The sequence below is a fragment of the Myotis brandtii genome, unplaced genomic scaffold (assembly GCF_000412655.1).
Source record: "Myotis brandtii unplaced genomic scaffold, ASM41265v1 scaffold333, whole genome shotgun sequence".
Lineage (NCBI taxonomy): Eukaryota > Metazoa > Chordata > Mammalia > Chiroptera > Vespertilionidae > Myotis > Myotis brandtii.
Genome location: NW_005362842.1, coordinates 2716130 through 2730937, shown reverse-complemented (window position 1 = coordinate 2730937; position 14808 = coordinate 2716130). Strand labels below are relative to the sequence as shown.

General features: G+C 43.0%; 1 protein-coding gene across 4 annotated transcripts in view; it reads right to left on the bottom strand.

Moving 5' to 3' along the window:
- The window catches only part of CHD6 (chromodomain helicase DNA binding protein 6), a 174960-nt gene that overhangs the window by 118137 nt on the left and 42015 nt on the right, over positions 1-14808 (bottom strand). For 3 of the 4 annotated variants that reach the window (XM_005871255.2, XM_005871258.2, XM_005871257.2), the window contains exons 1-2: positions 9339-9394; positions 4515-5035 (exon numbers count right to left, since the gene is read on the bottom strand). In XM_005871255.2, coding sequence (XP_005871317.1) covers positions 4515-5035; positions 9339-9371 — 554 coding nt within the window. In that variant the 5' untranslated portion in view covers positions 9372-9394. Of the gene's footprint in view, positions 1-4514; positions 5036-9338; positions 9395-14808 lie in introns of those variants that run through there. The other variant, XM_005871256.2, reaches the window with a different exon arrangement.

Below are 14808 nucleotides of genomic sequence, written 5' to 3'. Positions count from 1 at the left end.
GTGGTGGTGGGAGCCTCTCCTGCCTCCTCAGCAGCGCTAAGGATGTCTGACTGCAGCTTAGGTCTGCTCCCCGCTGGCAAGTGGAAATCCCCCGAGGGCTGCCGGGCTGCCAGAGGGATGTCTGATTGCCAGCTTAGGCCCAATCCCCTGGAGAGCAGGCCTCAGCCAGCAGGTGGTCATCCCCGGAGGGGTCCCAGACTGCGAGAGGGCACAGGCTGGGCTGAGGGACCTTCCCCCCCGCCAAGTGCACAAATTTTTGTGCACCGGGCCTCTAGTAATATATAAAATCATATCTATATATATAAAAGGCTAATATGCAAAGTGTCCCCACGAGAGTTCGACTGGGAGTTCTATCACTCGCTATGGTGGTCAGCATGGAACAAAGGGAGGCCCCGGCCAACATCCGGCAGCTGGCAGTGGGGGAAGGGAGGCCCCAGCCGGCAGCCAAAAGGAAGGCCCCGGCCAGCAATCAGAAGGCTGCGATCGGCCCTGATCGCCGGCCAGGCCTAGGGACCCTACCCGTGCATGAATTTCGTGCACTGGGCCTCTAGTATTATATAAATACATATTTCATACATAAATTAAATTTACATTATATATAAATTAAATATATTTATATAAATTTTATGCCTCCTATGTAGCCAATAACCTGACAAACCTCTCTGGTGATGGACCCCCAGAACCATAAAAAAACAAAAAGCATGGTGGTCCTGATCTCAGGCACTTAACTTTTGTTGAGGAGACAAGTCACGCATACATGAAAACAAAAGTGTATGTATGCCCTAGCCCAGTGGTCGGCAAACTGCAGCTCGGCAAACCGCAGCTCACGAGCCACATGTGGCTCTTTGGCCCCTGTAGTGTGGCTCTTCCACAAAATACCGGCTCTTCCATAAAATACCGACTTCTGCGCATGGGCCACGAAGTTTCAATCGCACTGTACGTGCATGCCTGCACGTGGTATTTTGTGGAAGAGTCACAGTCAAGAGGCCAAAGAGCCACATGTGGCTCACGAGCCGCGATTTGCCGACCACGGCCCTAGCCGGTTTGGCTCAGTAGATAGAGTGCTGGTCTGTGGACCAAAGGGGTCCTGGGTTCAATCCTGGTCAAGGGCATATACCTTGGTTGCAGGCTCCTCCCGGGCCCGAGCCCTGGTCAGGGCATGTGCAGGAGGCAACCAATCAATGTGTTTCTCTCACATCGATATTTCTCTCTTTCTCTCTCTCTCTTCCACTCTCCCTAAAAATCAACAGAAAACTATCCTTTGATGAGGATTAACAAAAAAACAACAGTGTATGACGGAGAGGTAGCCTACTGCAGAGGGAAGTGTACAAAACTGGCGATCAGGACGTCTTGTTTACAAGTTACTGCTCCGTGGGTCTCCATTTCCCTGGCTGCAGTACAACAGGGTTGGACTAGGTCTCCTTTAGTCTTCCCGGGTGTAAACATCTCTGACTGACAATGCAAAGTAAGGCTTCAATTGCCATGGAAATTGAGATGGGATGGGTGAGCACACTGGTTTGGGGAAGCTCTGTGGAGGAACTGGGACTTGCACTGAGACCTGAAGAATGGAGAGGACTTGGAACACTGGGAGGACAAAGGGCATAATGTTGGGACAAAGAGCAAGAGCAATCTGAAGGAGAAATGAGTCAAGTACCTTTAAGGGGTAGTGAGTTCAACCTGGCAAGGTCTGTTGTCAGAGGCAGAAAGGCAGGAAGGCAGGGAGAGGTCAGACCCCAAAGGATTTACATAACAGAAAAAGGAGTCTGGATTTTGTCCTGGAGGCAGCAGGAACAATCAGAAGTTTCTAAGCAGGTATAAAATGTTAGAGGAAATCCCATTTCCCTGTCCCAGGGTTTTCATGAGGAAAATCATGTTTTACTACCAAGGAGGGAACAATATTGAAAACACATTTTCAGCCTTTCTTCAAACTCTTCTCACTTCTCTGACCGGGGACCTACCAGACTAGTGAGACTCGGAAAAGGAATGGAGCACATGTGGCCCAGCGCCCTCTCTGCTCAGGGACAAGCCTGCAGTTCTGGTGGATAAACTCAATGGAGGGAGTAACTTACAAGAAGCCTGACTCTGGCCACAAGCCAATGGAAATTTGTCAATCCAGTTTATCAGTAATAAAGCTGATAAGTGCATCTCCATCTCTGTTGACTATTTCTCAGCTGGTGTGAAGGAAGAGAGGGGAAGAGGGGGTTTGATTTATACCACCAATTATAAACATAAATAAGAAAGCAGCAGTGCTTCAGAAAGATTAGCCAGGTGGCAGCTAGCAAGATGGACTGAAGGAGGAAAAGACTGGAAGCCCCTAAATCACTTCTGGAGCAACTGCAATAATCCAAGCATTCAGTGAACCATTTGTAACCATCAAGTATTACCTGGGGGCTAATCAATAACTGCTTACATCAAGACATGTACTTGAGCCAATCTGCAAGATGATAAATCAAAGAGCTAAAAAAAACCTGAGACTTAATTACCAACATATATTTTTTACCAATTAATCACCCTGTCATAACTAAAATTGCTTTTGATGACCAGTAGGGTCATTAATTAAAGGAACCAAAACAATTGTATAAATATATAAAGGACAAGAAGTGAAAGGCTTGCCATCCAGAACCCCAATGGGCTACACAGAAAAATTCTATTATGTTACAAGTCACTCTTACATAGTCCCAAAATCAAGAGAGAGAAAGCTTCATGGAACTTGCCCACATTTATAAAGGAATAACTAGCCCTATCTATACATCAGCATCCTCCCAAAGGGTGTCTTCAGAATTTCTAAACCTCAAGAGATTCTGTTTTCTAAGTTAGCAGCCCTTGAAAGCACTACCAAACACTTGTCCAACTCATATTTTATACAGACTAATCAGATCAAAATCAGGTTCCTTCAATATCTTTTACACATACATTTGCCCCAAAATGGACTTTCCAGCAATGTCTGTATTCATCACCTTGTTTCACATTTTATCCAAAGTAAATGTGAATTCCTTTTAGAAAGGGAAGAAAGTTGTAAGCACCAGTGGCGAAAGTGAGTTCAGACACCTATGGCTTTCTGGCTTTCTACTGCCTTACATACAAACCAAGCCCCTTATTAGAGCTGTGAAGCTCTCCTCCAATTACCCTAATTCTAACACATTATCCTCAGGATTCTCTCTGTTTCCTATAATAACCAAAATAAGTCACTCCACTAGCTCACATCTGACTCTCCTTCTTCACACATGCTATTACCTGAGAACCACTTCAGCTTCCCAAAGAAATATGAAGAGGAAAGTTATTGGCAGAAGACAGAAACTCACTCTGCCACCCCCTACACACATCAGAGATCAGAGTATACACACTAGGTTCACTGAGAAACAGAGCCTACAAGTTTCTCATTAGTCAGAATCTTGATTTTACCTATCTGTCTTGACCTTCTGGGGCAGGCAGACATTCCTAGGATCCCACCCAAGCCTCTACAATAGACAAAAGATGAAATCTCCCGCCAGACAGAAGGAAATGAACTTGATAAGACAGTCTTAACTTGGATTACAAAATCATCCATCTGGTCTCAACCAACTGTCCTTCTGAAAATGAACTGAACCATATAGTAAATTGAGAGTCGCAGCAGACAACCTACAATGCTTACTCTCTTCAAGTTACTTCTTCCATGCCTCACTTCAAACAGGATGGACTCACTACTTTATGTTCTGTTAGCATTCGCATCTTTGTGTTTTTATGGGTGCCCCTGGTCTATATTCTACCTCTGCACTTAGATTTTAGAAACTTAAATTCCTCTTAAATATATATAAAAAGTTATATATTTGTTGTTTTGTATGTCCTCAAAATATGTTCTGCACAAAGAACTGAGACATAAACCAAACATAAAATATTACATTTGTATACAGACGACAAATGTTGAATTCCCTGAGTGCATTTGGATCCTGATAGAATCTGCAGCCAGGGCCCTCAGTTATCACCCAACTCCATACTTGGTCCATGTCCTCTGCTCTCCCTCTACATGTGGTCTCCTCTGGTCTCATTTACTCACCATTTCTTGAGCACCTACGGACATGTCAGGTGTGGTGTTAATTACTGAATGCAAATAAAGACTACGAATGAATGGTCCTGCACTCAAGAGCTCACAGCCTAGGGAAGTTTGGCATCCTTTTCTTCTGTGCACACCCATGGCTTTCGCAGGTCACCTATACCACCGATTCCCAGGACTGTACCCCTTCTTTGCCGCTGTACGCTGCTGCTGTTCTAAAACCCACTGCCCTCCCTGAATCACACTTGTGACGTCCCGTCCCTTCCATGCTGTGCATGCTAACATACTCTAATTTTTAATTCAAACGGAATGGCAAGAAATTGTAGGGCCAGTACTAGGTTATCTTGCTCTCATTACGAGATGAGAAAATGGTTCATTTTGGCAGAACATAGTAAAGTTGTGTCCAGGGGCTGGAGTAAGCCCAAAGGCAAACTGCTTGGTAGAGACAGAGCCAAGAGCTCGGAATGGGGTGAAAGGGACGCACCTGGCCTTCCTGGACTTCGTCCTGGTTGTAGAGTCAGCACCGCTCCTCTTCTCTTTGGCCTCTTTGGTGCCCGAGGCCTCCCGGGGCTTCCGTGCTTTCTTTGCTCCATCCTTCTGCTTGGGATCCTTGGGCTCCTTGGCCCTCCTGGGCTCCTTGGCCTTTCTGGGTTCCTTTGGCTCTCTAGGTTCTCGCTTCCTCTTTGGCTTGGGCTCCCTGTCCTTTCTTCCCTTTGCTGCCCCCTCTTGCTCTCCTGGATCCTTTTTCTTCCGTTTCTTCTTCACTCCAGTGCCCCCTCCTCCACTGTCCTCCATCCCATTATGAGATGTCATTTTCCTAGGAAAAAGGGTCTCGGCTTCCTCTTCAGCAGTGTACAGGTCCTTCTGGGGCAGACAGTGACTGGCAACATCTTCAATTTTTTCTTCCTGATCAGTGCTGTGGTCAAACGGGGAGGGGGATTTGTAGTCAAAAGTGACGGAGGCATCAGACATTGGGGAGTGATTCAGAACTTTTAAATGTGACAACTATAAAAAGAGAGAAACAAGAGTATTACTCTTCTTTTGCATGCTTCATGCAAGGAACATTATTAAGTTTGAAGGCATGTATTTGTTCAACATTTACTAAGTTCCTACTATGTGTTAGTTTGTCCTGGGTTAGGCCTTGGGGATATGGTGGTGAACAGGACACACATTATTTGCCTTTCCTCTGGTGGAGCTACACCAAGTCATTGTTAATAAGAAATTATGTAAGAAATTCATATGTAAAAACCTCAAGGATTTTCCACGTTATATGCAAAATTCTGAAACATTTTTTAAGCTCCATGTTGTTAAACAGGTAACAACAACAGTTTCCCACAAAATACCTTTACATGGCACTAGCAGAAACAAACCCAAGGCACACTGTTCTCACCTAGAGTTGCACTTATCATGCTCATACACAAAAATTCTGTTCAAATGTGTTCATGAATAAAGGTAATATTAAATGGGGTGATAAGGATGCAGGGTCAAACTCAGTATGTTGCTTTATATCCCCCAAATCTTTGCTCTCACATATCATTAAGCAGCATCAAAATTCAGCTGGTTTGATTTTCAATAAGAAAATCTGCATCATTCAAAATTATGCCTTTTATTTTTAAGTAAAAATGGTGTTCTACTGTATGATAGCCTAACTTATTCACCAGATTCGCACCAAACAACCTTTGGCCACATGAAAATACAACTACCATATAGGAGAAAGCTTTCTTGTGATGGATGCCATTAGAAAGAATGTGTCACAGAGGCTAAAGGCAACCCTAAAAAGGAAGTTCCAAAGCTGTTTTTGAGCACCATCAAATAAAGGTACAGTCTCCTAAAGTTACCACTTTTAAAGAAACATCTCCTTGGAAGCATAAGTTACAGCTCATACTACCAGGTCTGGTGTGGCAAAGTGCATTTGTCATTTCATAACTAAGCTAAGGTTGGCAGTAATCTGGTAATAACATGGATGCTAGTTTCACAGAGCAACACACTCTCCTGTAATAACCAAAATAACTCCCTTATTTTGGGTCAGGAACAAAAAAACTAACTTAAGGAGAACCTGGGAGGGACAAGCAGGCTTTCCAGGAAGACGGTTACAATGATCTTTGATGGCTCAGGAACAGCACCATATGTGAGTAGCCTGCTCTCCTAACAAGAGGCCTGGCTGATGCGAAAGGGCACAGACACTTGCCAGGTGGTGAGGTCTGTCTCCAGTGTTCTGGTTACCCAATCTGTGCTCAGACTTCCTGGCCCATCCTGAGAGTGATGGAGAGTACAAAATTCAGCTGCATGATTCCCCTTCTGTTGTTTCCAGTTCCCTCCCCTCATCTGATATTCCCAAGCATAACAGTCAGAATCACAGGAGAAAAAAGATGAAAGAAAGGATTTTTTTTTTTGGGGGGGGGGGGAGGATCTTTATCATAACTAAAGCCAGCCTTATAAATAAGCCTAAATCCAGAGGAAACTGGTCATTCTGGCAGGACTCACTACTTTACACAAAGTGAAAAACATGTGTAATACTTCAACAATAAAGCTTTATTTTAAAAAAAAAAAGACCATCAGTTCAAAGAGATGAAGAAATTTGTCATGGTACATTCCTAGGCAGTGGCAGGGCTGGAACATACTCGAGCCATGGTCGGCAAACTGCGGCTCACAAGCCACATGCGGCTCTTTGGCCCATTGAGTGTGGCTCTTCCTAAGCCTTAGGAGTACCCTAATTAAGTTAATAACAATGTACCTACCTATATAGTTTAAGTTTAAAAAATTTGGCTCTCAAAAGAACTTTCGATCATTGTACTGTTGATATTTGGCTCTGCTGACTAATGAGTTTGCCGACCACTGTAGAGGGAGAAGGGAAACCCACGAAATGCAGCACAATTAGTCAATGATGAAAAGGGGGATTTTCCCCAAAAGGCAGATATTAGTAATAAAAATTATAAACTTATTATCTGTCAATAACCCACCAGCCCCCGGGGTTACAGTCCACAACCCGGGTGTGTGCCTTGACTGGGAATCAAACTGTGGCCTCCTGGTTCATAGGTCGATGCTCAACCACTGAGCCATGCCAGTCGGGGAACGGTATAGGTTTTTTTATCCTCACCCATAAATATTTTTTCCATTGATTTTTAGAGAGAGTAGAAGGGAGATGGAGAGACAGAAAGAAACACCTATGTGAGAGAGACACATCGATTGGTTGCCTCCCACATGCCCCTGATCAGGGCTGGGAGCCCTCAACCAAGGTTATGTGCCTCTTTGTCAGGCAATGAACTCTCTACACTTATGCTCGGTCCTGAAGTCTGAGGATTGCTTTAGCATAATCATAATTTTCTGTTTTCATGCTCTGAAACTTCTTGTGGTTCAGTCATCAGTATGGCCTATCACCAGTGCTCTAGGAGGAGTAGAATCAATTCCTCCTGAAAATGTCTTCACTTAATTAACTTGCTCCTCTACCACAGCTAATATTAACTTTTAAATAATGCCCTGTTCATCAACATTACTGTGAAGCCTAAAATGAAAACCCCTCTAACTGAGGCTACTCAATAGCTGGCTGACATACCAAAGGTCTTAATATGAACAAGTAAAACCACAAAAGAAAGAAATTCTAATTCATTTAGGGGTAATTCTGGTAAAGAATGTTTTTATTGAAATAAAAGATTACCCAGTGGTCACCAACCAGTGGTCCACAGAGGTCCAAAAGGTTGGCAACCACTGTCTTAAAGAATGTCTTAAAAATTAAATATGCCAATTGTTTTGAGGGTTTGGGGGCTCTCTTCCATAACAAGTTCTTTTTAACAACAGCGTAATATTCCACTAGGTCAGTGGTTCTCAACCTTCTGGCCCTTTAAATACAGTTCCTCATGTTGTGACCCAACCATAAAATTATTTTCGTTGCTACTTCATAACTGTAATGTTGCTACTGTTATGCATCGTAATGTAAATATCTGATATGCAGGATGGTCTTAGGTGACCTTTGTGAAAGGGTCGTTTGACCGCCAAAGGGGTCGCGACCCACAGGTTGAGAACTGCTGCACTAGGTGGATATGCTATGATTAAATAGTCCCCTTTTTGAGGGACATGTAAGTCTTTCCAGTTTTGCTTTTCTAAACAAAGCAGCAATGAAAGCCCTGTATATACAGTTTTGCATACCTGTCTAAGTATATCCATAGGATAAATGCCTGACAGATGTAACTGCATTTTTGTCTAGGAGCTGACACCCCATAGGGCCAGAACAGGAAGAAATCACTGCTCTTCCCGTTAAGAATTGGCAGCAGATGAGTCAATTAATTTCCCAAAACAGGTCGTTTGTTTTGGTTTCACAAGGACCTATCCACTGAGGACAGACCAGAAGGTAGTCCTTATAACCAAATCCCTAAGTTGCCCTTTATCTAACTGGTCACTGCTGCTTAGGAGCAGAGTGGAGAGGAAAGTTGGTTGGTCCCATGCAACATATTTGCACAGGGGGCCAGTGAAGGGCAGGAATTCAGAACTCCCCAGTTACCAGGTGGTCATTTGATTCTATAAAAGGAAAACCAGCCCACGAGAGATAGCCTGTTTCCAAGAGACAGAAGCAGGTCCCCCATCTCACCTCCCTGAGCCTCACTGGTTGAGGTCTCTGCGTTCCTTTAAATATGTAACCACCTGGAGCATAGAAGTACCAACTAAGGAAAAAGATCCTGGCAGGATCGGTCATAGAGGCCAATTTTTTTTTATTAACTCCCCTCTCTTGCAGAAACCAAATACCAAATAGTTAATGTTTTCTCTAGAAGGAAACGTCCACAGAATTTATAAATGAGAATCCTTTTATTTTAGCCACACGTCAAAAGTGACAAACATATAAATAATTGATCACATTGCTCTTTATAAAAACTTAGAAATCCATATATTAACTCATTCAGAACAGAGCTCTCAGTTACCACATGGAGAATGGGAAACAGAGGCAACAGGGTAACTACCAGAGGCTAAGATAGGAGCCAAAACTGCCGGCTCTCTTTTTGTTAAAAAAGCACAAGTGTATGCCGGATGCATTCACTTAAAGGATATGTGAAATCAGGCTGCGCAGTGGTTAGAGTGTTGGCCCGTGCACCAAAGGGCCTCGTGTTCAATTCCCAGTCAAGGGCACATACCTGGGTTACAGGTTCAATCCCCATTGCAGGTTGGGGTGCATGTGGGAGGCAACCTATCGATGTGTCTCTCTCACATGGGTTTCTTCCCTCCCCCCAACCCTCTTCCACTCTCTCTAAAAATCAATGGGAAAAATATTATCAGATGACGGTTAATTAAAAAAATAAAAAAGATAAGTGACATCACCTACCTGCTTCTCTTTCTTCTGTATTTTCATTATCATCTATTGAAGGAAGATATTTATTTCTGTAAAATATAAAAAAAGGCAAAGATTCTGATAAAATCCAAAATAAAATATTTTAGATTATCTCAGGATTAACTGTGACACATGAGGAATACACAGAACAAAGAAAAGAATACTTCTTCAGAACATTTGTAATCAGTAGTCTTCTAGTCCAACAACCCCCAGAGCCCTTAGTATAAGCCCTGGTGCTACCCAATTCTATCCCGAACCCTAATTTATTTCTCCAGATAGGGTCAAGTAAAAAAGATACTGTCTTTGTATTTAAGTTATAAAAGATGCTGGCATATTAAGTTACAAAGGAAGTCAGAAGAGGAACAAAAAAAAATGGCATGACTATGTTGAGAGAACTGGAGGAGAGGGGATAGAAATAAGCTAAGCTCTTATTTCCTTTGAAAGAAAATCAATAAATAATATCAGTAATTGATAAATCACGAAATACAAATATACACAATAAAAATGAGAGGTAAAAGAGTTCAAATTATTTCTTTTGAAAAAGTGAGCTCTGGCAGTGTTTCTAATTGGTTAGAGCTTCGGCTGGCACACCAAAGGGTCAAAAGTTCAATTCCCAGTCAAGGGACATACCTGGGTTGCAGGTTCAACCCTGACCCTGGTCGTGGCATGTGCAGGAGGCAAACAATTGATGTGTCTCTCTCACACTGATGTATGTATCTCTCTCTCTCTCTCTCTCTCTCTCTCTCCTCCTCCACCTCCTCCTCCTCCTTCTCCGTCCCTCCCTCCTTTCACTCTTAAAAAAAAAAAAATCAATGAAAAAAATGTGGATTAACCAAAAAAAAAACTGAGAGAGGAATTGGTGTGAGATAGGAAAGTTCACTCTTGCACTTCATAATATGCTATCCTGTATTATTTGATGTTTAAAACCATGTGCATATATGGTTTTACTTGACAAAATAAATTCCATTCCAATATTTCATATGACTTTATTTTTTTAAAATATATTTTATTGATTTCAGAGAGGAAGGGAGAGGGAGAGAGAGATAGAAACATCAAATGAGGGAGTCATTGATTAGCTGCCTCCTGCACGCCCCCCCACTGGGGATCAAGCCTGCATGTGCCCTTGACCAGAATTGAACCCAGGACCCTTAAGTCTGCAGGCCGATGCTCTATCCACTGAGCCAAACCAGCTTGGGCTCATATGACTTTCTAAATGACTGGTTTTATGCTACCCAGGACTTAAGTCCCATTTCCAACCACAATGCCCTTGATGACACTGACCTTTTCCTCATAAATGACTTTAGAACCCGGCAGGTGTGGCTCAGTGGTTGAATGTCAACCCTTGACCCAAGAGGTCACAGTTCGATTCCTGGTCAGGGCATGTGCCTAGGTTGTGGGCTCAATCCCCATTGGAAAGCGTACAGGAAGCAGCCAATCAATGATTCTCATCATTGATGTTTCTCTCTCTCTCTCTCTCTCTCTCTCCCCCTTCTTCTCTGAAATCAATAAAAATATATTTTAAAAATAAATAAATAAATGACTTTGGAGCACCATAGTAATAAGAGCCCAGCAATTGGCTCAGAGGTGCACTGCACATCAGGGGGAACAGGAACAATCCTAGTCTAGGAAACTTGGAATTTAGTTTACTGCCTGGGGTCTGAAGCACTCACCTTCCTCATATACAAACAGTGTACAAACAGGTCATAGAGTCTCAGCTGCCCACTCTAGCCCAGACAGACACTGCCTCATATTTATTATGTACTTTGATTTCCTAAACATCCCACAGAGCTACAGAATACCATGCCCTCAGGAAGCCATCAGAGGCACATAATTATCCTTATGTTCACGATTATTTCTCATACCCAAATCAATGTGTCATGTAGGCAATTAAGCAGAACTTGAAAGTGAGATGGTCCCATTTTCTGTGTTCATGGTGTGTTTGATGAAAAATGAAGGACTTGTGATTCCAAGCATCCTTAGGGCCACAATTACAGTTTACCAGTTTAATATTTGTATATTTAGTGTGTTTTTTCCTCCAGGACTCAGAGGCATTTTCTATAAAAGGGACCCTAAAACGCTGCCAGGATATTGGTACTCACAAGGAGGTAATAACAAGCTTCAAAGTGGGTGTAGTCAACATAGAGTAGACCAAGGGGAAAGGGAGGAGGGCAGAGAGGGATTTGGAAAAGGAAAGTCAGTTAGTAAGGGATATTTCTAAGAATCACAGTCAGGATTAGCAATTGATGGAACAATTATTCACCTCAAGAAAACTATAAATACCAGAGAAATGGTAAGTGCTCTGAATCAAGGTAGTTAAATGTATTTTACCCCTCAATCTTCACTAGTAGAATGAGTTCTAGGTAAATTATGTTAGTACGAGTTTATCTCCTTTATTTCTCAACTTTAAATTATCAAACCCCAGAAAACCATTCTCAAGTTACAAACTGTCACAAATTCTGAAATGAAGAAAGTTTGAGAAATGAATCCAGCTAATAAAAAGGGGTATATATTATAATTGGACATATGTACTCAACATTCTGCCCAACAAAATGAAATCAACCATTTAAAAAAATAAAGAAAAATTTCACCAATGCTAATAAAAATTCCTTTAAAATTTTTTTTTTAATTTATTTTTTACAGAGATGGATGCGGGGGCGGGGGGCGGCGTATGAAGGACAGGGAGAGAAAGAGAAAAACATCAATTGGTTGCCCCTGTATGCACCCAGCCCAGGGATCGAACTCGCAGCCTGGATTTCCAAGCGCACTTTCTTTCCACCAAAGAATAAAGACTGCGTCTCCCGGACTTGGCTGAAACACTGAAGATGTCTCGCCAGAGCAGAGTGAAGCAGACCATAGCAGACCGGAGCAGACCAGCACGGGGCAAAGCATAACAAGGAGGAGCAGAGCAGAGCTGTCCTACAGCCATGCTGTATCACAATTGAGCTGTTTTGCACTGAATAAAGCTCTCTTCACCGCAAAAGCACACAAACACACATAAAACAAAAAACAATTTCCGATAAAGTACCACAAACTAGCATGCAAATAAGTAGGGCCACAACATTGCCAGGAATGTGAGGAAACCAGGTCCAACTTATCACTGCTAATGGCACTTTTAATTCTTTCAAGCTTTCTGAAGAGCACTCGGGCAATGTGCCATGAGATATGTAAACTGTTGCAGTCCTTTTCTCTGCCAATCCCACAAGTCAGGAGGAAATAAACCCGGGCCTTAGTGGGAGCTCAGGGATGAGGTAGGTGGAAGTGTGACATAAAATTGACACTGGAGACAGCCACGGAGATCACACAGCCACGGAGATCACACAGGACCACCACTCCTTGGGCCCGTGTTATCATAGGGCCAGAGAAGATCAGAGAACACAGGCTGGAATGACTGGGAAAGAGGTGGGACTGACTCAAGTATGGCTTGAATTAGATTACTCAGCAAAGAGAGAAGACTTGGAGAAAAAGAGATCAAGGAAACCAAATATTCCCCTCCCCCCAATTTGTTCACATGTAAGATATTGCTACCTGCACCTTCAGTGATATTCATGCTGCACAGATAACCCCACCCCATACTCTGAGGTGTGTGTGTGTGAATTCTAATTCCGAGGGAGTGGGAGTGATGCTACTATAATAATAACTGCTCTAGTTCACTGAAAACAATCTTTGGCAAACCTCATGTTATTATTGTGAAACCATTTATTGCACCCGGATGGACTGTCACACACCAGCATGCTGCCACTCCACAACGTAACAGATGTCATCAACAACATCAATAGGTGTTGAATGACTTTTATTTCTACAAATAGTAACTAATGATTTACAAAGCACTCTCTCTTAAATTACCTCTAATTTTTTTTTTAAATGTGCACCTCTTTTATGGTGCACATTTAAAAAATACAAAACTACATAATCTTTTTGTAAGGAGAAATTTTATGTTGCAGGAGTGGATGAATAGATGCACACTAAAGCCTATACTTCTGCACAACACTGGAAATGGCATTGCAGCCTCTGTTGCTGCACTGCCATCCCTCAAAAGTTGTGGTTAAATTTTTCTGGCTCAATAAAGAACAAATTAAACAGTAACTTCAGCATCCCACAACTTAATTAGAACATAATACAGACTGTGTGGGCAAACCAAGAAATTTGTCAGCAGGGGGGGAAATGTGTATAACTTCTGAATTATATGAAAACTAGTAGGACTCCTGCTCTCTTCCTCACTGCGTTTCAGTGCTTATGTATGAATACAGCATTTAATTTCCTTCACAAGAAGATAAGCTAATAATGTAAAAAGAAAACAATAAAAAATTCCCATTCCTTCTTACTCTCACCCACCTAATGTTGCTTCCCTTAAGAAAAATGGGTGGGTGCCAGGTTTCAAAAAAAACATTTTGAAAGTTACTGTTATTACTGTCTCTCTCTCTCCATTTCAAAAATTCTGCAACAGTGTTTATGCCATTTCAAGTTCCTTGGTGCCATTATGGACAATTAAAAATAATAAAACAGATACACACTCTTCCACCATTCATTCACAGAGATTTACATTTACTATACCTTGAGAACTCTGCCACCCTAATAATGCCTCTCAGTTCCCCTGGTCTATTTCACTACAAGAGTGTGTGTTGATACACACACACACAAGCGCACACATGCACACAGCAGATGGCTACCATGGTCCTTTATATGCAAGGAGACAGCAGAGGACGTCAGGAAGGATGGGGACTTTTGCTGTTAACAGGCCCCCATCCCTTCTACTCTGTCAGGCCCTTTGGGACAAAGAGTATGTGGGAAACCACTGTAAAAATCAGATACACCTCAAATTTTCCATAATGAACATGTACACAAGCGCATGCACACAGCAGATGGCTACCATGGTCCTTTATATGCAAGGAGACAGCAGAGGACGTCAGGAAGGATGGGGACTTTTGCTGTTAACAGGCCCCCATCCCTTCTACTCTGTCAGGCCCTTTGGGACAAAGAGTATGTGGGAAACCACTGTAAAAATCAGATACACCTCAAATTTTCCATAATGAACATGTACTTTTATAATCTACTAGAGGCCCAGTGCACAAAAATTTGTGCATTTGGGGGGGTCCCTCAGCCCCATCTATGCCATCTTGCAGTCTGGGACCCCTCGGGGGATGACCGCCTGCTGGCTTAGGCCTGCTTCCCGGGGGATTGGGCCTAAGCTGGCAATCAGACATCCCTCTGGCAGCTCGGCAGCCCTCGGGGGATGTCCACTTGCCAGCGGGAAGCAGGCCTGAGCTGCAGTCGGACATCCTTAGCACTGCTGAGGAGGCAGGAGAGGCTCCCACCACCACTGCTGTACTGGCAGCCATCAGCCTGGCTTGTGGCTGAGCAGAGCTCCCCCATGTGGGAGCTCACTGACCACCAGAAGGCAGCTCCTGCATTGAGCGTCTGCCCCCTGGTGGTCAGTGTGTGTCATAGTGACCAGTCATTCCCAGTC